Source organism: Antennarius striatus, chromosome 17 (genome assembly GCF_040054535.1).
Source record: "Antennarius striatus isolate MH-2024 chromosome 17, ASM4005453v1, whole genome shotgun sequence".
Classification (NCBI taxonomy): domain Eukaryota; kingdom Metazoa; phylum Chordata; class Actinopteri; order Lophiiformes; family Antennariidae; genus Antennarius; species Antennarius striatus.
Window position 1 is genome coordinate 20,509,044 of NC_090792.1, and position 25,404 is coordinate 20,534,447.

The window sequence follows — 25,404 nt, forward strand, 5'->3', positions numbered from 1 at the left end:
CGTCTCTGTTATGTGTGCCATGGTCTCAACCCAGCAGTGTTGACAATAGGGTGAAAAGAAACATCCCCGAATCATTAACGAACTGAGGAAAACACCTCGATCCCGGGGCTTTGGGGACGAATCAGTAACGGGAATGTAATTGCGTGAACCGAATCGTTTTTTAACGCCGTGTTGTGTTATTCATGGGAGTTTGAGGATTACTCCGTTTGAAGGAAAAGGGTACTCGTGGGTTTGGCTGTTTCAGGCCAAATTTTCCTGCTGCTCCGCCGCCGCTTTGGAAAGGCTGTTTGCGCCGAGCTGGAGGTAGCATAACAGTTAGCCCGCTAGATATCCGAACGTAGGCTAACTCCCCCGCCGCCGTCTCCGTTGCGAACCGCAGAGGATCCAGGTAAAGTACCGCTGGAGAGCTAAAGGGCCACTCGGTGCGGCTGCAGCGTGTCGGGACTCGGAACGGTGTGTTCCCCCCACCGAGCGGGTCTGTCGGTCTGAGCGCTAGATAGCGGTAGTAGCATTAGCACTGCCCCCGTATTTACATCTGGGATGATGGGTGATCGCCCGAGCCCGCCCAGGTAACGCTATTCCACCAGCACACACACCAGTTCACTGTGTTCACCACTGTTTCCTTGTGCTTCACTTGTGACGATCACTGGGAGCTAGCTAGGTGACGGCTAGCGAGCTAACGCTGCTGCCCGACTTCAGCTAACCCGCGATTAGCCGCCGCGCTAACGTTAGCCAGCTAGCTTAAGAATGCTGTTTTGTGAAGTAAAGATGCTAAATTCGATCCACGTTAACTATCTATGTTTAGCTAACCAGCTAACGCTGTTTGTGTTAACTATTCCAGGGGCTAGCGATGCTAGGTGGCTAACGTTAGCGGGGGGGGGATCGCGCTGTCAAGCTGCCACTGCTGCTGCTAGGCCCGACACGGCCGAGCTAACGATGCTAATGGGTTCATTCTGCATCTGATGCTGATTGTTATTCTATTAAACCTGCAAAATAAACTCACTTGCATGTGTGATTTAAAAAAAAAAGATTCTTATCTGCTGGTGGTTTTGGGATCTTTCCCTTTATCTTGTGAAAACACTGATGTTTTTAATCCTTGCACTTGGAAAATGTCCTGTTAATCTGGTGTGGATTAAGTTGGGGAATATCTGTACAAAGTGAGGTGATCATCTGATGTGAACTTGTTGTTTATTGCTTCTATGCATTGTGTGTGTGTGTGTGTGTGTGTGTGTGTGTGTGTGTGTGTGTGTGTGTGTGTGTGTGTGTGTGTGTGTGTGTGCGTGCAGCTGGAGAGGAGTCAATAACACTGTAGTGACAGGAGGATGATGAGGGTTTGAGATGAAGGATCAGGAGTGATGGAGTGCATTTTTATTTATTTAGTTTGCAAAAAAAAGGATGTTTTTTGTTGAACTTGCACACACACTTCAGGTGTGTGTGTGTGTGTGTGTGTGTGTGTGTGTGTGTAACAGCAGCGTGCCAGAGGACAGGCGTGGCATCATGCGGTGCAGGTGATGGTATTTGAAATACCAGTGGGCGTGTGTGTGTGTGTGTGTTTGTCTTGTAGTTCTCTGAATGTCGATCTGAAGCTGAGATAACCCCCCCCCCCAATTCAAAGTCTCCTGTGTTTATGACGCCCCTGGAGTGGCTCTTATCGGCCCCCGTGTGCCGCCGGTGTGTTTAAAGTTGCTGAGCTCATTCGTTCATGACTGCATGAACAGCATAATTGTACCATGAATGCATCACATCAACTGGACCTGCTGCTGTACTGCAGCACTCAGTGGATAAAGGCAACAGGAACCTCCAGGAGTGGGTGGTGGAGGGGTTCGATCAGAACAATCATATTGATTGATCGGTAACTCTGACAGATCGATGTGAAAATGTTCGTCCATTTTAACTTGCATAATTGATTTAAACTTGAAACCTGCTTGTTTCTGGGTTCATAAATAATTATCTCACTGGGCCCCATTCCTAATATTATTCGAATAGTCATGTACCCCACTAGGATCAAAACCAGAATAAAGAATAATCTCTAATGTACAGTTTAGGAGGGAACTGAAGCTGAGTTATGTGGGATTAAACTCATAAGTGATGGTTTTTACTCCTCAGTCACCGGGTAACTTTTCACACTCAAATAATTCAGATAAGGTTGAATTTTATGACATAAAAAAAGACCCCGAAGGAAATTCTGGATTCTAATGCTGATTAGTCGCAACAGGTTTTGGTTCACAGCCACAGAAAATCATTTTATCCACAGCTGAACAACAGCAACCAAAACAAAAACACCGATAGCGATTCTAAAAATTCTAAATCGAACCCGATGATCCGTGTCGGCTTCACGTTTCACAGAGAATCGTCCTGCCTTCAGTTTTGATGAACACCTGATTAATTCTGTATTTTCTTGAGCCACCATAAACTATGTTTTCACCACAGTACATTTAATGTTTGTTTATTTGTAGTATTACATATTTTTTCGATTTAGAACCTTGAAGACATCACCTTTGCATTTAGAAAACTGTGATGTATTTTTCACCAGTTTCTGACTGATTATGAAATTCTTCAGTGAATCTGGACAAAAGTTGTCAGATAAATTCATCAATATTTTTAATAGATTTTTATATTTTACAATTTGTCTTTAGTCACGATGAATGGACGCTGCTTTATCTTTGCTAACTCTCACATGTGAACACAGATTTTTGAACATTGATTTATTGCATATATGTACTGAGATTATCCAGGACTGATTAGTTTATTACTTCAACCGTTCATGAACTTTGTGAGTCCAGAAGTTTTAGACATGCACTGGTTCCTGCAATCAAAATCAATACTTAATTTTATTTACACTTAAAGTAAAGTTGCTAATATGAATGGACAACATGCATTAATGTCTGTGTTTTACATCGGTGTTTGAATCCAGATCCTTTCCCTAGAAACACGACCAGAAACAAACTATTACCTCAGTCAACGAAAGAATCCTGCAGTGTTTGAAATCTAAACACAGATTAGTCCCTTGAAAGCCTCCGTGTGTGTGTGTGTGTGTGTGTGTGTGTGTGTGTGTGTGTGTGTGTGTCCCATTTGTTTTGTGTTCGTTCTGTTCCTTCAGCTCATGCCTTTGACTGTTAGTCGACTTCCTGTCAAACAGCAGCCCCCTCCCTCACCTTCCTCCCTTTCCGTTGCCGTCCCTGTTCGTCGTGTGCCCCCCTCCCACCTCCTCCCTCCCCCCTCCCTCCTCCTTTAATCCCACCCCCCAGCTCGTTCAGATGTCACCTGGTCTCTTACATAAGAGGGATGTTACAGCTCTGCTGCCCTTCGTCTGAGTCGCTGTTGTGATTGTTGTGACCACAGAGTGTTCACCGTTATCCGTGTGTTCACCGTTAGCCGTGTGTTCACCGTTAGCCGTGTGTTCAGGGGGGAACGGGGGGGGGGTCTGATGGTGGTAAATGGGGATTCTGGTGCCCGTTTGCACAGGTGAGTGACGCCAACCCAACCCTAACCCTAACCGCCGGTGGCCAAACCTACACCTGTTGTCAGGTGTTTGAAGTTGCTGTTGGCGACGCAGCCGATGGAACGGAAAGTTGCTTTTGGGATGGTTTGAAGCGGCGGCCGTCAGGAGAAATCTTTTCAGGGATTGAAAGTGTGCACGTCAGTGTTTTCTGACTGAACCCTTTAATCTGTCAGAATCGTTCCTGGTTAATTTCTCCTCCGTTGGTTAATCTCATAAATAACTTCTATTTGCGTCCGTCTGTCAGGATAAAACTCTTTAAACGAGCGCCGTCACTCGCCACCAGCACAGGAATAACTTCCTGTCATCACAATGGTAGCACGTCTGCGTCAGCGCCGTCTGCGTCAGCGCCGTCTGCGTCTGCGTCAGCGCCGTCTGCATCAGCGCCGTCTGCGTCAGCGCCAACTGCGTTAGCGCTGTCTGCGTCAGTAGCGTCTGCGTCTGCGTCTGTGTCGGCCCTCGATGTCCAGTCTGGAGGCTCATGGGACGTGGAACAGGTGTGGAGGTGTCGCTTTGCAGTTTTTATTATGCTTGTGCCAAACCGACCATATATGGTTACAGGAAGTAGTCCGTCCCCACCTCACAGCCCACTGGACTCGTCTCCAGAACGGTTCCTGAATCTGTTTTTTGGACTTTTTTCAGCAGATTCTTCCAGTTGCATTCGAGGTTTTTGTCTTCGTGGGTAAATTGGCGTTTGTGTTTGTCGTCGTGGTAACGAGGAGACGCTGCCAGTCACAGGTGGCTTTACATGTCACCTGAATCGTCTGCTGGGAAAGTGTGGAGGAAAGAGCCGGGTGGGTTGGACCCAGAACCAGATCCATGTTGATGGGTTGTGTGGGGTTCTGGACCTGATGTAAATATCTAGATTCTGTTCTCTAGACATATTTACTGCTTCCTGTATTGATCAGGGTTAGAGTTGGTTCCAGTTTTTCCACTAATCAATCAAAGTCAAGTGTGAAAATAGCACAGAATACATCAGCACAAAGCAGTAAATCCAGCGGATTAAAGAATAAAATATAAATCAGTGTTTGAGCTAAAGGATTGTAGGAAGTTGAGTTTCAGTCTTTCGACTGATCAATAAGTTGATGGATCACCCCGGGTTCCTGCAGCGCTTCGTGTCCGGCCCGTTGAGCTTCGTTTCATCTGTTTTAATGAGGTGATGGTGTGAATGATGTTGTATTGGTGGTTTTTATTCGTCCCAGTCGTGGTTCTGAGTCATGAAACGTGAAGATGAGCTTCACAAGGGTCCAGATGAAGCTGCGTAACATTTCCCAGTTTCCTCTCTGTTCGACTTCCCGTCGCGTCGACGCCGTCGTCCGTCTTCAACGGACGGATGGAGCGACGCTGCAGCGCCGTCCGTCACTCCTCAGACCGCAGCAGCTAGCTAGCACTGACACATCCTCTGGATGGTGTGTGTGTGTGTGTGTGTGTGTGTGTGTGTGTGTGTGTACGCTGTGTGACTTTGAAAGAGAATTAGAGGCAGCTCACACACGCCTGCAGAGTTTCATTCACGTCTTCTTACGTAATCGGGTTTTGCTGGAGTTCATTTGTCCCGAGGTCGCTAGCCCCGCCCCCCAGTGTGGCCTGGATCAGGTGACATCGCCGTCTCTCACCTGTAGATCCTCCAGACGTGTGGATTGTCGCTGGAACCTTGTCTGGAATCAGTCGTTGAGCGACGTGTTAAAATTTATTTTAAAGTTTGTGATGAGCATGTAAATGTTTTTTTTTCACTTCAGAATGGGACGCACCCCAAACAGATCCAAATGTGTTGATGTTTTTTGAGTCGGTCGGATGTCTGACTCACATGTTAGAGAATCCCGACCCGACGCCCTGTGGAACGCCAGAGATCCACGTGAAAACATTTCACGCTGCCGCCGCGTCGTTTTGGTGGTTCTGGAACTTTGAGCTAAAATGCTAACGTTAACAGGATGTTACACTGAAACCTCCTGAATAGCTATGAAAGCCATTTCCTTCAAGGTCGGGGTGCGAACTTGAAGCTTTGCTAGCACCAGTCGTGTTCATCTTCAGCTAGCCCAGGTGATGAACACTCAAACTGTGTGGAACCTGAAGAACGTCACGGCTTCAGGAAGCGTTCCAACGACCCCCCTGCTGGAATCGAACCGTCTCTTTGACGTTTTCCCGCGGGTTTGTTTGATAAAGTGGTCGAGCGTCAGTTTGCGGTGAAACGTGAGACTCCTCCCGCCTCCCTCGCCGCCTTAGCGACGCTTTGTTGGAGGTTTTTCTAGACGTAATCAGCAGCGAACACACAGCGGCGAGCGTTTCCCCAGCTTCCTCCCACCGTGGCTCCATTGTTGTGGTTGGACACTGGCGGCGGACGGTTGTGTGTGTCGTGTGTGTGTTGTGTTTGTTGGTCTGCAGGTAAGAGGGGCGGGGCATGATGGCGTCCCCCTCTGTGGCTCAGATGAATTTATTTTTCCTCCTCAGAAATCCATAAATAAATTTTGTGGTTAATCATTTTACCCCCTGTGAACCGACTGCTAACGTGGCTAATGCGATCCTGCTAACCCCCCCACCGTGTCTTCTCCCCAGCAGGGCTATGTCCTCGGCAGCCACCACGTCTCCATCTGTGGACAAAGTGGACGGATTTTCACGGAAGTCTGTCAGGAAGGCCAAACAGAAGCGGTCGCAGAGTTCGTCCCAGTTCCGCTCTCAGGGCAAACCCATCGAGCTCACGCCCCTGCCCCTGCTCAAGGGTAAGTGTGTGTGTGTGTGTGTGTGTGTGTGTGTGTGTGTGTGTGTGTGTGTGTGGCCTCAGCACAGAGGGGAGCGCTTCATTTCCATCCCGTCTGTGCGGCTGAAGTTCAGTGGAGCTAACCTGAAGGTGCTGCTGACCTGACTGATCCATGTTCTCTGGTGACCTGTGTGTCGGGTGTTTCTCTGACACGCTACACACTCAACAACACGCCACCATCCATGCTGGTGTTAGCGCTGAAGCTAGCTTTGAGGTACAGATACAGACCAGAAGCAGGAATTTGGTCTGGTCTAGTCTAATTTAGTCTAGTCTGGTCTGGTTTGGTCTGGTCTGGTCTTGTCTGGTCCAGTCTAGTGTAGTGTGGCCTGGCCTGGTTTAGTTTAGTCTGGTCTGGTTTGATCTACTTTAGCCCATTCTGGTCGGGTCTGGTTTAGTTTAGTCTAGTTTGGTCTGGTCTGGTCTAGGTTAGTCTAGTTTGGTCTGATGGTCTGGTCTGATCTACTCTCCTGGTCTGGTAGTCCGGTCCTGTCTCCACCACAGCCTGGGTGTCTGACTGCTGTCCATCTCTGAAACCAACAGCATCCGACAGGCCGCTCAACTTGAGATGGATTCATTTTCATACTGCGCTCATTCTGAGAATAGATTTGTTGTCGCGCTGCGTTGTTTCTATACCCGTGTGTGTGTGTGTGTGTGTGTGTGTGTGTGTGTGTGTGTGTGTGTGTGTGTGTGTGTGTGTGTGTGTGTCAGCTACGTGCTTAGACAGGTTGATCATCTCTCTGATCAGACAGGGAAGGTCAGAGCTGCCGTCTGTCTGCGTTACACTCAGGTTGTGTCATTTTTAAACGTGGGTTTTATATTCCGTCAGCGGACGACGTTCCCGTTGTCTCTGGAGCCGTTGGAACGTTTGGATCAATATAAAGCCAAACAAAATTGTATTTACTCGTAGCATCGTTCTGGTCCACGCTCCCCGTTGGTGGCCACTGGTTTATTTTAGCCGTACGCGCTGGGAGTGTTGGTTTTTATTGAGAATCACACCACGACCCAAATGTGAGGAGAAACAGAACGCTCCGTCTGTAGTGATGGGTTCGCGTTCATTATTCACACTGCTTAACCGGCTGGTGGGTTTACTCCTGTGGACGTTACGCACGGATCACCCTGACGTTACCATGGCAACAAACCAACGGCACAAACATTTCTGAATCAACTTTATGAGCAGCGTCCTCGTAACGTCACACCAACGCTTGTGTCTTGTTGGTTCTGCTAGCTTGGGAGTGTCAGTTTAGCGCTAATGTGTTCTGTGTTAGCGGCGGGAGCGGACCCCTTTAAGAAAGCAGTCATGTGACCGAGGCAAGCATCGTTCTTTCAGTCGAGCGTCCAGCAACAAGTCGGTGAAACAGAATGTTCCCTTCTTTCTTTCCCTTCTTGTGGAAGTTTATTTTAGCCGTCCTCTCATGACTGCACTTTATTCCTCCCTGTTTCAGCTTCACACGTTCGCTTCACAATCACACGGCGCCACACATTCTCACCGCCCCAGTACTATCGCAGGCTGCTGCTCCTGACCACCGTTAAACCCCCCCAGCCGCCTCAGGAGGTGCTTTTCTAACATCGTCTCTGACGCTTCTGCAAATTCACGGACTTCTATTTATTGAAACTGAACCAGAAAAACAGAATAAATAAACCAGTTTGTAAATCTGGACACAGATTTCAGGACCTCTAGCTGAGCCTCTTGAGAATGAAAGTGTTGATATGATGAGAGAAGTGTCCACAGGAAATAAATGCTTTCTTAAGGAGTTGCAGGTTGTTTGGTTCATCCCTCTGGATTTGGATCGGGATCCGACCAACTGGACGACCACTGTACCTTGTTCTCTGGGTGTCCCTCCACTCCACGCTAACCCAACCATAACCTAACCCCTAAAACCCAACTCTAACCCCAAACTCAACCCTAACCCCTAAAACCCAACTCTAACCCCAAACTCAACCATAACCCCTAAAACCCAACCCTAACCCCAAGGCTAACCCACAACTCAACCCTAACCCCAAACCAAACTATAACCCTAAAAACCTAGCCCCAAACTCAATCCTAAACCCCAAACCCCTCTAACCCTAGCCTTAACCTAACCCCAAACCCAACCCTAACCTAACTCCAACCCTAACTCAGAACCCAACTCCAATCCTAACCTAACTTAACCTAACCCCTAACCTTACCCTAACCCCAGCCCTAACCTAACCGTAACCTGGATATGTCCAAGCAAACCAACTAGAGGAGCGTGGGTAGTTTGTCTCTTCCACATGTCTGTTGCTGAAATGAAAAGTCTTGGTTTTATCCACCTAGCAGTGAAATTGAGTCAGTGAATGCAGCCAGGCATCATGGTCGCCAGCGGTAACGTCGTTAGAGCCCAACACCAGCGTAACATTCCTGACCGCCACACAATGCCCGCCTGTTGTGGTCTTCTCCCATCAGGCCCTTTTCCCTCCCTCTTGTCTCCTCGTTGTGTAACGGCTTTGGAGATGTGTGTTAGTCGGTGTATTTTATTAACTGTCAGGCAGTCTCTCCAGCCGCCCCGAGGCGAGACCCATTTGGGAATGTTCTGCATCCACGTTCAAAATCGGTCATGGCTATTCTGAGATATTTAGTTTTTCTCTTGAAACGTGACTGCAAAGAAGAACAAACTCTATTTGGGTTCTACGATGGTTCTGTGTGGGACGAGAGAGGGACACCAAATAGTTGGACGTTTCCAGGAAACCCTCTCAACAGAAAGGCCGTCTTCCTGCCAACTACGACAAAAAGGAAGAAACGGCTATCAAGTCGTTGGAATGTCTTTCTGTCCGCGAAAGTCATCAGAATGTCTTTTGCGGACATCAAGATTTAGTAAATCTCGGTCTTTGCTTGAGCTTTACTAAACTTTACACACATATTCACCATGACAACCGTGATACTTCATCATCCGTCACTATCTCGACCCCTAGGGTGTCGGGGAGGTGCGTCAATCCCCACAGTCTTGACTCCTGAACAGGGGTTCAGTTCCCTTTGCTGTTGTTTTACTGAGGTAAAACCTGGAGGGATGAGTAGCTGCTGCTGCTGTCAACTAGTTGTTGATTGGTTGACTAGTTATTAACTAGTGACTGAGTCTAGTTACCTTCACGCACACAGAGATCCATGTTCCTCCATCGTCTGTGTCCCATCAGGCTTCCTGTTCTTCCTTTGTTACTATGACGTTGGTATCTCCCCCCTCCGGTGGCCTGTGTTCTCCTGCCCTATACTCCCCCCTCTGGTGTTCTCCTCCCCCCATCCTGTCCCACACCTCCAGCCACAATGGGGGGGACTGTTTTGTCCGTCCCGGCTGCAGGCCGTCACGTCTTTTCTCGTGGCTGCGATGCGTTCAAGGCCCCGTTCGTCTTCGCCTCCCCTGCTCTGTGCAGCCCACCGACATGCCGCCTCCTCTCCTCTCCCCTCCGTGGCCTTCCCTCCGGAGAAACCCGATCCACGCGGTGTCTCTTTACATTTTTCCAGCGCCACTCGCTACAAACAGTCCCCGGAGTTCAGCCGTTTGTCCACGTGTTCGTTCCAATCGGCTCGCACCGCGACGTTCATGACCGCCGCTTTCTGCTGTCGGTGGCTGACGGGGAGAGGAAACCTGGTTCTGTGAGTGTCAGCGTCCACCAGTGTGTGTGTGTGTGTGTGTGTGTGTGTGTGTGTGTGTGTGTGTGTGTGTGTGTGTGTGTGTGTGTGTGTGTGTGTGTGGTGGGCTAGCTCACCAGCTAGCATCAGAGCACTAAGTGTTCATGTTAGCTTCTGCTGTCAAGGGCCGCCGCTGCTACTAGTGTGTGTGTGTGGTTGTGTGTGTGTGTGTGTGTGTGTGTGTGTGTGTGTGTGTGTGTGTGTGTGTGTGTGTGTGTGTGTGTGTCAAGCTGCAAAGGTAGACTTAAAGTGGCCTTGGAATGGAAACAGAAGACGAGTGTTTTTTCTGGCTGAGAGGAGAACAGAAAGTTCAGCAGCGGCTCGACTGCATTCTAACTCCGGTCTGAGGCAGCCAATCAGAGCAGAGTTCTGTCACACAGGTGTGTGACGGCTGATGGACCTATACGTCCGTCGGTCACTGTTTACAAAACCCTTGAAATCCAGAAACACTACACAAACTTTTTGCTCTTTAATGGACCGTTTTTCTTCTTTTATTTTGACAGTTTGAGTTCGTTGCAGTAAATTTTCTGGTCACTTTTTTTTCCACGCTTAAAGATTTTGATTCCGATTTGATTTAATCCTAACTTGAATTATATTCGACTCTACAATGATAAAGTTTCTTCAACCTGGGTATTTCTGATGGATTTTGCGAGTCCAGGTACTTCCCTTTAACGCGAGGACATTTTTGTTTTTGGATTTATTATCTCCTCTGCACGCTTACAGGAAGTAGGAAACTTACGACACAAACACCCCCCAATCCGGTTCATGACAATAGAGGTGATTGTTCCGATCCTCTGCTGGTGCGCGACGGCGACTGAAAGAGCGACAAAAGGAATTCCTGCTATGTTAGCGACCCGCCTCGCTCACCTGGCTGCGTTGTGAACGCCGTTGTCGTCCTGCGACCCCGCCCCCCATGATCATTCCTGACGCCACACGTGTGACGTGACACGTCAGCTGTCAGGGGTTCGAACCCATGACCCCTGAGTTATGTGTGTGTGTGTGTGTGTGTGTGTGTCCCGAGGTGGATAGAAACCAATGGGAGCTGGTTCAGTGTTAAAACAATGAGGTGACATCATTCATTCACAGGAGTCTTTATTTACTGGAACCGATCTCTGTTATTTTACGCTGAATTGAAATCAGATGTCAGACGTCGGGGTCGCAGCCCACACACACACACACACACACACACACACACACACACACTCTCTAAACTGTTGTTACGTGTTCACGTCTGTGAAACAGAAACCCGAACCCGTCCTGTCATCGAATGCGTTGGACCGTTTTGTACCGGCCCCCCAGCGAACAGCTGATCGGTATCGAGTGAACGCGCCGTCGTCACACAGACAGGATGTTTTATTCTGTGCTTTTATTTTGTTGACTAACCAAACGTGATTTCCAGAAACAGAACGGAATGGAGTTCAGTCTTTCAGTTTTGTGGTAACCTTTTTTTCTTTCTGAGGCTCAGAACAAAATGAAAGATAAATAGAGACTGCAGGCGTTGGTCAGCTCGTCGTTTTATTGTGAAAGAGTCTTTGTCTTCCTGTCGCTGACAAAATGCTGACAAACCTGAGGAACCGTCTCCTCCGTGAGCTTCGACCACCTACAGCTGTGTGTGACTCTGCACCGCCGCCGGCCCGCCCAGAGGGAACGGTCCGGTCCGGATCGGTAGAACCGTGGTTCAGTTTAGCTCAGGGATGTAGCATCGGTTGCTAGTAGCAACAGAAACACATTGATGAGGGGTGATGGGGGTATTTGTGTTTAACTTCATGAGCTGGAGAAAGATAAGGTTTATTTCTTGAACTCGCATTTAGAAGAGATCATTTAGTGTTCGGTGTGTGTAGGAGGAGTGTTAGCATCAAGTTAATCCCATTTCTGTGTTCAGGTGGGATCCAGACTTTATTTAATCCTCGGAAAAATAAAAATACAGTGTACATCATTTTCCTCCACTTCATGTCTGTCTGCCACGAATACTGGAATCATCAAATCACTAGTAAACCGTTAAAAACACTTAATATCATGTTACTGTACAATAAATCAGAATAAAACATATAATATCATATTATTAGCCCGTAGCAACCCCCGTGACCCACGATGAGGAAGAAGAGATGAAGACGAGACGGAGACGTTTTTTCTGTACTATATTAAAAAAAAAAAAGTACCTAAAACACTGGCAACCCCCCCTCCTTTCTGAAAGAAGAACGGTAATATTTCATAATGCAGGGAAACTCTTATTTTTCTGTGTATTAAAATGACAGGAACCTCTGATCTGTTTCTATTGGCTGTCCAGCTGTGTGAGGAAACAGGAAGTAGCGATCGTGCTTCCTGGAACCTTCCCTCTCACGAGTCCTGACGTTGGCCTCAGACGTGTAGTCTGGTGGCTGGTTACCGTAACGACGGGGGCCACAGGTCTGCCATCTGTCGCGTGTCCGGCTGCAGCAGCAGCGAGCAAAGTTTACCCAGAATGCCCGTGTGCGTTAATGATCGACAGCAGCCGAGAGCATGGCCGGAAACACGCGTGTTCTGTGTGTGAGTCCAGCTCAGCACTTCTTCTGACTGTTTGACCCTGTTGCCATGGTTACAGGTGTGTCGCTCCGACCGTCACGTTGGAACGGTGGACCAGCGCGCGGGCCCCCCCCCACGGTGGTTCCCGTCCACCAATCTGGGTTCAAACCCAGAGGGAACAGATGTGACGGTCGGCTGTAATCCTTTATGTAATGTTTAACCCGCTGGCCACAGCAAAGGCTGCTGGGAAACTGTTCCGCTCAGCAGGACGGACACACACACACACACACACACACACACACACACACACTTTGTGTTCTGGTGGACGTTGTTTCTCGTCCAAACGCGTTGTGAGGTATGGTGTGTGTGTCGTTGGCTTCTCTAACACACAAGCTGTCCGTTCATCCACTTCCTGTTGTTAACGGTGTGAAGGTGGAGAAACGGCGGCGTTTGTGTCGCGGCCGATGGATTGACTGATCGCTCCGGGCGCGGCTGAGAGGCAATGACTTTCTCTGGGTAAATAATTAGTTGACGGCGAGGAGAGCAAAGGTCGCTCACGGCGCCTCGATGCCTCACCTGAGCCTCGGCGTAACACCTGAGCGTCGGCGTTCACACCTGAGCCTCGGTGTCACACCTGAGCCTCGGCATTCACACCTGAGCTTCGGCGTTCACACCTGAGCCTCGGTGCCTCACCTGAGCCTCGGCGTTCACACCTGAACGACAGCCGTTCCTGATTCCGTCTCTGATGGCGCGTTAGAAACGGTTCCACCTGTTGGAGCTGCTGTCGTAATTCAAGAGCAGTTCACCCGTCACACACACACTGCTTTTAGAGAGACGGGGCTTTCCCCTTCCTTGTGTGTGTGTGTGTGTGTGTGTGTGTGTGTGTGTGTGTGTGTGTGTGACACCTGGTCGTCTTACATGTTTCCATTCCTTCCTCTCTGACTTGTGTTTTCACCACCTTCACCATGTTCAGAACGGTGTTAAAAGACAGGAAGTGAACCAGCGGTACTTCCTGTCATACAGTCGTACGTAAAGCTGGAGTCACTAAACGTACGTCAAATCAGACAAAACGTAACCCCCCCCCCCACATACCCTCACACACACAAACACACACACACACACACTCATCGTCTCTGCACACCAGGAATACGTGGAGTTCACTCGTCTTTTAATAGACGTCCAGTGAAGGTTTGCTCGGATTTCAGCCGCCGTACAAACTGAAGGCCAAAGTTCTGGTTTTCAGAACGAGCCTCGGTCCAGAGGAGTCTTCATCAGGATGAAGGTTCTCTATCTGCCTGATAGAGAACCTGAACGCCTCACTGAGATCTCTGAAAGTTCATTTTTCAGTATACAGTGATCTATCTGTACTGACTATTAGAAGGCTTCCCATGGAACTATGTGTGGAACGTCTGCAGGACACTAGATAACCCACTGAAGTGGTGAGGCTGTTGTCTGAAGGTGCTCTAGTAGTCGATGCTTCCTGGAACACTCTTTTCTTTCTGTAGTTCTTCTTTTTACTGCGTCCGTGTCTCTGGACTCTGCAGGTCTTCAGGTTTGGACTCTTTCTGCACTGGTTTTTGAAGGTTCTTTGCTGTAAACAAACACGTGAGCTGGTTTTAGGCTCCTTAAGCGCTGCAGAGTCACGCTTGGCTAGCAGAATTGTCCGTAACCGTGGCGATCTGGAAGACTGTGTTTAAAGCATCACACAGGAAGTTAAGCACATAAGCATTAAGACCTCATCAGCCACCACTGATGTGAGGAAGACGGGTGTCTGTCTGTCTGTCCTGCTGTGAGTCCTTAAGCTGTTTCCATCATTAATTAAGCAGCAGCAGCGTCTCTCTGCTGAGGGAGTCCAGATGAACCCGTTCCAGAACCAGGAGGAGGAAAACCAGAGCGAAGTGAAGATCAGGCAGCACGTCGTTTCCACCAATCAGGACCGCGGAGAGAAGTTCCTTTAACCTGGAATCTCTCCCTTAATCTCAATCTGTCTCTAGACTACTCTTTAAGAAGGTAGTCATGTGACCGAGGCAAACATCGCCACAAACGTCAAGAGAGACTCATGACAGATGTGGAGGAGAGAATCCACTGACTGACCGATAGACTGACCCACAGACCGGTACCTGATAGACCCACAGACCGGTACCTGATAGACCCAGAGACTGGTACCTGATAGACCCACAGACCTCTACCTGACTGACCCACAGACCGGTACCTGATAGACCCACAGACCTCTACCTGACTGACCCACAGACCGGTACCTGATAGACCCACAGACCTCTACCTGACTGACCCACAGACCGGTACCTGATTGACCCAGAGACTGGTACCTGATAGACCCACAGACCTGTACCTGACTGACCCACAGACCACTACCTGACTGACCCACAGACCGGTACCTGATAGACCCACAGACCTCTACCTGACTGACCCACAGACCGGTACCTGATTGACCCAGAGACTGGTACCTGACTGACCCACAGACCTGTACCTGACTGACCCACAGACCGGTACCTGACTGACCCACAGACTGGTACCTGATTGACCCAGAGACTGGTACCTGATAGACCCACAGACCGGTACCTGATTGACCCAGAGACTGGTACCTGATAGACCCACAGACCGGTACCTGCAGGTATTTCTTGAACACGTCTTGGCGTTGACACAGTGGATTCTCTGCTGTCTGATGTCCTTGAAGGCAACACGTCTTTTAGTTTCTCTTCAGGAACAGTTCAGGTTCTCTGCTGAAGATGTCCACAAAAATCTTTGCCCGTTCTAACAGTTACTGAAGCGTTTGAGTCCGAGTCTCCAACAAGAGCACCTGTTGGTAGCGGTGGTGGTGGTGGGGTCGTGGAGGTGTGTATTTATTTAATGTCTGTGGTCGTCTTCTGGACGTCTCTTATCCTCCGTGGAAACAGAACCGGGTTCATTCACTGCTGGTTCATCTGTTGTACATCAGAATGTTGGAGAGCCGGGAGACGTCTCCTGGTTCAGACTCCAGAAACACCCCCCGCCCCCCACCAGCTCTTCAGTGGATTACTGTTTCCTGTCTGATTACTGCTCTATTAATAGTTTCCTGTCAGGTTGTTCACATGAGGCTAGAGGAGCTGCAGGATCCAGAGACCTGAACCCAGAACCACCAGCAGACCCCTAGTCCTGTGTACTAGTGTATACCACTATACACTACTGTATACTACCACATACCACTATACACTACTGTATACTACCATATACCACTATACACTACTGTATACTACCATATACCACTATACACTACTGTATACTACCATATACCACTATACACTACTCTATACTACCATATACCACTATAGACTACTCTATACTACCATATACCACTATAGACTACTCTATACTACCATATACCACTATAGACTACTCTATACTACCATATACCACTATACACTACTCTATACTACCATATACCACTATACACAACTCTATACTACCATATACCACTATACACTACTCTATACTACCATATACCACTATACACTACTCTATACTACTGTATACCAGTTGTTCATCTTACCTCCAGAAAGTGTTGCATCCCTGGGATGCACTTCAAGAAACACTTGTCCATCCCAACAGTAATAACAGAACACAGTATTCCTTCACTATGTCGCTGATTATTAGTAGGCAGTCACGTGATACCATACTCGCATTCTATTGGCTTACAGCATCAGGAAGTGCGCTGCGTTCCGAGGGTGTCAGACTTCTGTGAGACTCAAAGTGCTTTAAACAGTCTAAAGTGTTTTAAAGGTAGTACAGATAGAAGGTGGTTTAATATCAGGATGGGGGGGGTTCAGAAACATCTAGATTACTGTAAAAAAAGAAATAAATTGTCACTCTATGGTGGAATTTTGTTTTTTGTGTTACAGTGTGTGTGTTGTACTCTATGGTATAGTGTGTGTGTGTGTGTGTGTGTGTGTGTGTGTGTGTGTGTGTGTGTGTGTGTGTGTGTGTGTGTGTGTGTGTGTGTGTGTGTTGTACTCTATGGTATAGTGTGTGTGTGTGTGTGTGTGTGTGTGTGTGTGTGTGTGTGTGTGTGTGTGTGTGTGTGTGTTGTACTCTATGGTGCAGTGTGTGTGTGTTGTACTCTATGGTATAGTGTGTGTGTGTGTGTGTGTGTGTGTTGTACTCTACGATGTAGTGTGTGTTGTACTCTATGGTGTAGTGTGTGTGTGTTGTACTCTACGGTGTAGTGTGTGTGTGTGTTGTACTCTATGGTGTAGTGTGTGTTGTACTCTACGATGTAGTGTGTGTGTTGTACTCTATGGTGTAGTGTGTGTGTGTGTGTGTGTGTGTGTGTGTGTGTGTGTGTGTGTGTGTATGTGTGTGTGTTGTACCCTAGTGTGTTATACTGACTAGACTACAGATGAATGTCTGCACTGGCCTTCAGATTTCCATACGTACACTGGAGTAAATGTAAGAGTCACCATGGCAACTGTACGTTAAGTGTGTCTGTGTGTCTTCGTGTCTTCCCAGCATGCACCTCTCTCCTGATGCTTTACACTGATGGTATTTTTTCTGACGCTTCACCAGAGACAGAATCTTTCAACGTGATCGAATCACGCCAGCAAGACGTAGCTCCGCCTCCTGAGCATACCGCCGTGTGTTTGACTGTCAGGTTGTGTGTGTGTGCGTGACGAATCAAACCAGGCCCACACGCATACACACACACACACACACACACACACACACACACTCTGTAGCGGTACCATTGTGCTGCTGGCGCTGTGCACCAGCGGTCCTATTTTAAGAGTCTATATAGCCGACCTCTGGTGTATATACATTACACACACTTACATAATGCGTTCACACACACACAGACACACACACGGTCTGACGTTGGTGTGTGTTCTGAACAAACTGCAGCTTGAATGTCAGTTTTTCTGATGTTTTTACTCAAACTGAATATTTAAAATCACAGGACGAGCCCTGATGTAGGTGGAACAACATAGATGTCCTGCAGTCCAGAGGTTTCATTAATGCATGTCTCTATTTATATTTATAGAAAGTTCAGACTTCAGATTAAAATTCCTCAGGGTCAAAGGTCAAACACTGAGACAGACAAAGACAAACCATTTCCTGGTGTAGCGTTTAAAAAGTTCCTCTTTCATTGACAGTTTATAACCCAATCGCAGCTCTTGTATGTGTGTGTGGCTGTTCCCGCTGCCTGACGGTGCGTTTGTTTTGCCCCCCCCCCCCCAGACGTGCCGGCGCCGGAGCAGCCGGAGCTGTTCCTGAAGAAGCTGCAGCAGTGCTGCACCGTCTTTGACTTCATGGACACGCTGTCGGACCTGAAGATGAAGGAGTACAAGCGCTCCACGCTCAACGAGCTGGTGGACTACGTGACCGTCAGCCGGGGCTACCTGACGGAGCAGGCCTACCCCGAGGTGGTCAAGATGGTGAGGGGCGGGGCCGCCGGGGGCTACCGGGGCACGGTCGTCACATTAACCAGAGTTCATGTTACCTCCAGAAAGCAGCGCATCCTGGGATGCACTTCAATAAATGTGTGCATCCCAACATGATGTTTATGCATCCCATAATAATAACAGAATATGTGATAGAAGCGTTTAGCTTATAATACGATATAAAAACAAAATAAACTGTTAATTTTAATGTTTCAATTAATAAAATTATAACTGAGTAAAAAAAAGGGTAAAGTTATATATTAGTTTTATAAAAATGTTAAAGCCTGGTAGTCATTAACAAATAAACAATTTTATAAATACATAAAGATGTAATAGTTGTTTTTTCACTTTTGCTTTTCACTCAATAGTTTTCTTTCCTTTAATTCATATTTTCTCCTGTGGACACTGAACCAAGAACCTTCACACACATTTAGTAATATCTGTAGTAATATCTGTAATATCTGTAGTAATATCTATTGTAATATCTGTAGTAATATCTATAGTAATATCTGTAGTAACATCTGGAGTAATATCTGTAGTAGTATCTGTAGTAATATCTGTAGTAGTATCTGTAGTAACATCTGTAGTGATACGTGTAGTAATATCTGTAGTAACACCTGTAGTAACACCTGTAGTAACACCTGTAGTAACACCTGTAGTAGTATCTGTAGTAGTATCTGTAGTAGTATCTGTAGTGACATATGTAGTAACATCTGTAGTGACATCTGTAGTAGTATCTGTAGTAGTATCTGTAGTAACACCTGTAGTAACACCTGTAGTAACATCTGTAATATCTGTAGTAATATCTAATATCTGTAGTAGATAGATAGATAGATAGATACTTTATCTACTACAGATATTAGATATTACTACAGATATTACAGTATCTGTAGTAATACCTGTAGTAATATCTGTCTCTTTTTCTTCTTTGGCGTTTGTTTTTTATGTTTTATGTAAGAAATCATTCATTGTCACTTATTTTTCTCCCACTTTTGCATCTTTTTGGAGGCATGGTGATAATCAATCAATCAATCAATCAATCACCCTTTATTAGTCTATCTCTTAATCCCACCAGCAGACGTTCCAAAGCGTTCTAACAGACAGACAACCCCAACAGGACTCTTTTTGTTCTCTGGGGGGTCGAACTAACTCCTCTGTCACTGCAGCTTAGAACCAGCACACCTGTTGCTGATTGGTCGATTTTAATCAGTCAGAATCACACAGGTGAGTCACACAGGTGAATCACACAGGTGAATCACACAGGTGAGTCACACAGGTGAATCACACAGGTGAATCACACAGGTGAATCACACAGGTGAACTACACAGGTGAATCACACAGGTGAATCACACAGGTGAATCACACAGGTGAATCACACAGGTGAACTACACAGGTGAATCACACAGGTGAATCACACAGGTGAACTACACAGGTGAATCACACAGGTGAATCACACAGGTGAACTACACAGGTGAATCACACAGGTGAATCACACAGGTGAATCACACAGGTGAATCACACAGGTGAACTACACAGGTGAATCACACAGGTGAATCACACAGGTGAACTACACAGGTGAATCACACAGGTGAATCACACAGGTGAATCACACAGGTGAATCACACAGGTGAACTACACAGGTGAATCACACAGGTGAATCACACAGGTGAACTACACAGGTGAATCACACAGGTGAATCACACAGGTGAATCACACAGGTGAATCACACAGGTGAATCACACAGGTGAACTACACAGGTGAATCACACAGGTGAATCACACAGGTGAATCACACAGGTGAACTACACAGGTGAATCACACAGGTGAATCACACAGGTGAACTACACAGGTGAATCACACAGGTGAATCACACAGGTGAATCACACAGGTGAATCACACAGGTGAATCACACAGGTGAACTACACAGGTGAATCACACAGGTGAATCACACAGGTGAATCACACAGGTGAACTACACAGGTGAATCACACAGGTGAATCACACAGGTGAACTACACAGGTGAACCACACAGGTGAACTACACAGGTGAATCACACAGGTGAATCACACAGGTGAACTACACAGGTGAATCACACAGGTGAATCACACAGGTGAACCACACAGGTGACTCACACAGGTGAACTACACAGGTGAATCACACGTGTGTTTAAAGCTCAGGTCTCACGGACACACACAAACCAGAACGCTGTTAATCTGTGTTCCGTAATGGTTAGATGACGGCGTTCGTACCCACAATGCCTTGCTGCTGTCTGGGATCCATGCTTCCTTCTCTTCCCTCCCAGGTGTCTCACAACATATTCCGGACCCTTCCGCCCAGCGACAGCAACGAGTTCGACCCCGAGGAAGACGAGCCCACGCTCGAGGCCTCCTGGCCACACCTACAGGTGAGACCGCCGGGGGGGCGGGGCTTCCATCGGGACGCCAGCTAGACCCGCCCACGCTAAGCGATAGCTTGCTTGGGTGTTCGTGCTAAGCTAGCTGCTAAGCTGTAGTGTTGATGATGTCATCAGCACCCGTGATGCCATTGGGTTGTAGTGGTTGGGCGGGGCCTGGCTCTGCTTTGGGGGCGGGTCTAGCACTAGGCTGTGGTCTCTCACTGCCCCCTCCCCTTCTCTGCCCCCCCAGGACTCCTTTAGAAATGAGATGCTAATCTCCAGGAGAAGCTTCCTGGTAAAACCTTTCTTTTTTTTCGCCCTTCATTAGCCACACCCCTTCTGTTACCCTAGCTACATCGTACCCCTGGTGACCTTTGACCCTTTTGCTGTTCCACTTAGTCCCCTGCCGTCCCTGGTGTTTCTGGGGTTAGCTTACAGCTGGCGTTTCACACCGGAGTCAGACTTCTCCTTCACGTTTCTCAGCAGCTAACCGGGCTAGCCGTTAGCATGGATCGCTCTGTGCTACACAGCAGAACCAAATCCAATGTCTTATTCCTGATTGGTTTAACGTGTCCTCCTCCTCCTCCTCCTCCTCCTCCTCCTCCTCCTCCTCATCTCCAGCTGGTTTACGAGTTCTTCATCCGGTTCCTGGAGAGTCAAGAATTCCAGCCCAGCATTGCCAAAAAGTACATAGACCAGAAGTTTGTCCTACAGGTGCGTCCCCCCCCCCCACTCTGGTTTCCTCCTGCTGCTGCTGCTCACGGGTTTTCCCATCATTCCCTTCTGCTTCCTCCCCTCCAGCTCCTGGAGTTGTTCGACAGCGAGGATCCTCGGGAGAGGGACTACTTGAAGACAGTCTTGCATAGAATCTACGGCAAATTCCTGGGACTGAGGGCTTTTATACGAAAACAGATCAATAATATTTTTCTACGGTGAGTGATCGGGTTCACCGCAGCTAATCGTCGTCACATGACCCACCCCGTCTGGAGAGTTTTAAGCTGATTGGTCTCCGTCTGTCCCGCAGTTTTGTTTATGAGACGGAGCACTTCAACGGGGTGGCCGAGCTGCTGGAGATCCTGGGGAGGTAGGTGGAGGCGTCCCACGCCCGACCGCACCTGAACGCACCGCAGAAACACACCCCTGTGTGTCACACACCACACCACACACACGAGGTCCGGTCTCATGTCGTATCCATCCGCCAACACGTGTAAAGAACTAGATCCGGTCTCACTGATGTATCCATCCGCCTGTGGTGGTTTCCTGAAACACGACTCGTATCTTAATAACTTGTGTGGAGGGACTACTTTATGTCTAACCCCCCCCCCCCCCTCTCTCTCCAGTATAATCAATGGCTTCGCTCTGCCGCTGAAGGCGGAGCACAAACAGTTTCTGGTCAAAGTGTTAATCCCCCTCCACACCGTCAGGAGTCTGTCCCTCTTCCACGCACAGGTGAGAAGGCCTCCTGTGGCTTTAGGGTTGTGGGTTTGAATCCCGTGTGAACGTCACCCTGAGGGTTCTAACTCTGTCTGCCCCCCCCAGTTGGCGTATTGTATTGTACAGTTCCTAGAGAAAGACCCCACACTAACAGAACCGGTGAGTCTCTGTGGAACCAGCAGCTGTTAGCTGTTAGCTGTTAGCGATGAAGCTGTGATCTGATTGGCTCCTCCTCCTCCTCAGGTCATCAGGGGGTTACTGAAGTTCTGGCCCAAGACCTGCAGTCAGAAGGAGGTGGGGCTTACTGTCACGTGAACACGCGTGTGTCTCTGGTCCCCCTCTAACACGCGTGTGTCCCCCCCTCAGGTGATGTTCCTGGGGGAGCTGGAGGAGATCCTGGACGTCATCGAACCCACGCAGTTTGTGAAGATCCAGGAGCCGCTGTTCAAGCAGATCTCCAGATGCGTGTCCAGCCCCCACTTCCAGGTGAGTCCCCGCCCCTTTCTTTCGGGCTTCCTTAAAGGGCCGGCGTCCTCTGACCTGCTCCCCCCCCAGGTGGCGGAGCGGGCGCTCTACTACTGGAACAACGAGTACATCATGAGTCTGATCGAGGAGAACTCCAACGTCATCCTGCCCATCATGTTCGCCAGCCTGTACCGCATCTCCAAAGAGCACTGGAACCCGTGAGTCAGCGTTTTCAGGGTCGCTGGGGTCACGTGTTTGCTCGTGACCCCTGACCTCTCTGCCCCCCCCCCCCTCACAGGGCTATTGTGGCGCTGGTCTACAACGTCCTGAAGGCCTTCATGGAGATGAACAGTACCTTATTCGACGAGCTCACGGCCACCTACAAGTCGGACCGCCAGCGGTGAGTAGCCCCGCCCCCCTCCACACGACTCATCCAGGTGGGCGGAGTTTGTGAGCCGCGTTTCCTCTCGTTTCAGCGAGAAGAAGAAGGAGAAGGAGCGGGAGGAGCTGTGGAAGAAGCTGGAGGACTTGGAGCTGAAGCGGGGCCTTAGGAGCGACGGGATCATCCCGACTTAACGAAGACAGCGCCGTGCTCCCCTAAGCCCCTCCCCCTCCTCTCCCTGTGACCCCTGACCCCCCTCCCATCAGCCATGTCTGCCCCAGAGCTCTAAGAAACCCCCCCGATTCAGGCCGCCGGAGCGCCGCCGAGCATCCGCCGGCGTCCTGCTCGTTTCTTCTTCTGTTTCTCTCCTGTGTTTTTGTGCGACTTCCTTTACAGTAGATTCATCACGTCTGTTTCATTATTTCAACAGCACTGTAAATAATTATTTTTTCTTTTTTTTCTTTTTTTTCCCTAAACTGATATTATTGCAAACAGAAACAAAACAATAATAATAATAAAAAAAAATTTAAAAAAACAACGAAAAAAATAGAAAATGAGAAAATGACTTGTGTGGGAGGGGAATCGGAAAGAAAACAAAAAACACGTTGGACCGTAGGACAAAGAAATGAACTCTGGGAAATGAAACCGACACAGAGAATCCGATCGATCGAACTCTTCATCCCGCTCCTCTTCATCGGGGGACGTCTGATTTACATGGTTCTCCTCTTTCACTGCCTCCATCTCTCATGTTTGCCCCCTCTGTAGCCCCTCCCCCTGTCCTGTCTGGCTCCACCCACCTATGCAGATGGGAGGAGCCAGACGGGAACAGGAAAACGCTCCATGCTCAGTGGATTTATTTTTAAGCTGATGTCAACTTTAAATCACTGAATTCCCTCCAGAAACACGTCTAATGAACGCCGTTTCCTGTGGCTCCTTCAGAATAAAAGCCCACCAGCTGAAACAGGTGGGCTCCTGTTAGCGCCGTTAGCGATTTTCATGCTAAATTTTTGTGTTTTTGGGGGGTGTGAGGATCTGAGCTGCAGCTTCCATGTGGTGCCATCTAATGGCCGAACTGGGAATGACAACAATCAGCCGTTCACCTGAAGCTGAGCTGAAGCTGAAGTCATTCAGTGAACATTAAAATAAATACACTGACGCACACACACGGCGACAGCGTGCCCCCGCCTGCTTCCTGCCTGACAGGAACTTCCTGTAGAGGGCGGGGCCTGCAGGTGGAGCGCTGAGTGGGCAAAAAAAGGCCCTCATTTTGCCTTCATGATCATCTTGGAACACCGTTTCCCCCCCTAAAACCCAACTCCAGGCCTGAGCGAGCCTGACTTCCTGTTTGATGACCTCACTTCCTGTTTGAGGGTGATTCGCTTTCTAAAATAAAAATTTAAAAAACCCGAAGACACCAGTGAATCTGGAACACGCCGCAGGTAAACGCACTCGAGTCAACCTCCGCCTCCTGCTACATCACGTCTCCTCCTGCTGACATCACTTCCTGTTGTGAAGAAAGGCCCCTCCCCCCCGGTATCAGTCTGGTACTGGTATCCATCGGCCATCACGGGCATCAAACTCATTTAAAACCGTCTTTTCTTCAGAGGAGCACCAATAAAAAATGCTGCCGCCCCGCCCCCTGGTCCTCCGCCCAGCAGGGGGCGCCGCGATGACCTCACAGGATTTCGACCCCCCCTGTACATTATGAATGCAGTACACTGATAATCTTGTATCTTGTAGTAATCTAGCCTTTGTTTTGCTTAGGAACTGTGGAGGAGTATCCAGTATATAAAGAGGTATTATGGAACAAGACTCCCTAGTATTTATAATAGTGGCTCCGCCCCCATCCCGCCCTGGCCCCGCCCCCTTAGGCTGCTTTTCTTTTCTGTCTCCTCCCTCTTGGTTTTTAATCTCATTTTGGATATTTTGATGAAGTTTCTTTTGACCATTGGATATTTTATTTAGTTGGGGGGAGGGGGTGAGGGTAGGGAGTTGGAGGTTGGGGGGGGCGGGGGCATGACAGCGACCCCCCCTCTCCTCCTCCCTCAGAATTAATGTGTGCATTAGAGCGGCCCAGAAATCATATGATATAAAAACTGAAAGAAAAAAAAAGATGGAAAAAGGGGAGAAATACAAATGTTTAATTATTTTAAAAAAATAAAGAGATATTAAATTAAACCTGTTTTGTGATAAAGCCCAGATCCTGCATTGTTTTGTTTTTAAAACGGGTTGTGTGTGTGTGTGTGTGTGTGTGTGTGTGTGTGTGTGTGTGTGTGTGTGTGTGTGTGTGTGTGTTTCACTAATATTTATTTTTAATATTTATTTTTAGTCAACAAACGTAAAAACTAATTTGTTAGTCTGTAATGAATTAATTTGATCACTTCCTGTCTGTCTGTCTTCTCATTGGTTCATTTCTCCTGTTTGTCTGACTTCAAAACTTTATTTCTTAAAATAACACACACACACACACACACACACATCCATGAATTTGTTGACTTTATGAAAGTGTGTGAAGTTATTTAATGAACACTTTATTTTTATTACTTCCTGTTTGCACCTGAGAGCAGACACGTGTGATGCTTCAGTTCTGACCAATCAGAGAGCAAGAGGGGAATGGCGTCACACAGGTGCGTTGATGGGACCAGCTGGGGGGACCGGAAATTAAGCACGTGTTCTGTCACTGGAGCGAATTATTCAAACGATGGGGGGGGGGGCAGAACCCGACCGGAGCTGCAGGTGAGTGTTACTGCAGGGGGGGGAGTACTGCTGACTCCTGAAGCTTAATTCTAATCAGAAAAGTTTCACTCGCGTTAAACGGAAGCTGCGGGATCTGTGACGTCATTTGATCTTAGATGAACTTTTTTTTCTGCCGTTAAATCCTGAAGGAAAATAAACCCCTCCATCC

General features: G+C 48.1%; 1 protein-coding gene across 9 annotated transcripts; it reads left to right on the forward strand.

Annotated features, from left to right (window-relative positions):
• Positions 1-24,698, forward strand: ppp2r5eb (protein phosphatase 2, regulatory subunit B', epsilon isoform b). 9 transcript variants are annotated; one of them, XM_068338346.1, is made up of 14 exons: positions 3-569; positions 6,050-6,213; positions 17,623-17,819; positions 20,126-20,227; positions 20,840-20,932; positions 21,020-21,150; positions 21,243-21,302; positions 21,559-21,667; positions 21,758-21,811; positions 21,896-21,946; positions 22,019-22,138; positions 22,208-22,335; positions 22,416-22,517; positions 22,594-24,698. In XM_068338346.1, exons 1-14 carry the CDS (start codon positions 541-543, stop codon positions 22,691-22,693), a joined length of 1,440 nt encoding a protein of 479 aa, XP_068194447.1. In that variant the 5' UTR covers positions 3-540; the 3' UTR covers positions 22,694-24,698. The 9 variants fall into 9 exon arrangements, with proteins under 9 accessions (XP_068194441.1, XP_068194443.1, XP_068194445.1 ...); XM_068338345.1 differs by lacking the exon at positions 3-569 and adding an exon at positions 3,413-3,465; XM_068338340.1 differs by having other exon boundaries at positions 1-569; positions 22,019-22,335.
• Positions 24,699-25,404: the final 706 nt, after the last annotated feature.

What these genes read in the sequence shown, in the direction of transcription:
- ppp2r5eb (XM_068338338.1), top strand. Translation starts at nt 3,428, where the DNA reads ATGGTGGTAAATGGGGATTCTGGTGCCCGTTTGCACAG. An exon ending in ACCAGAAGTTTGTCCTACAG is followed by an intron (nt 20,933 to 21,019) that starts GTGCGTCCCCCC and finishes CCTCCCCTCCAG; the next exon opens with CTCCTGGAGTTGTTCGACAG. An exon ending in AGACCTGCAGTCAGAAGGAG is followed by an intron (nt 21,947 to 22,018) that starts GTGGGGCTTACT and finishes TCCCCCCCTCAG; the next exon opens with GTGATGTTCCTGGGGGAGCT.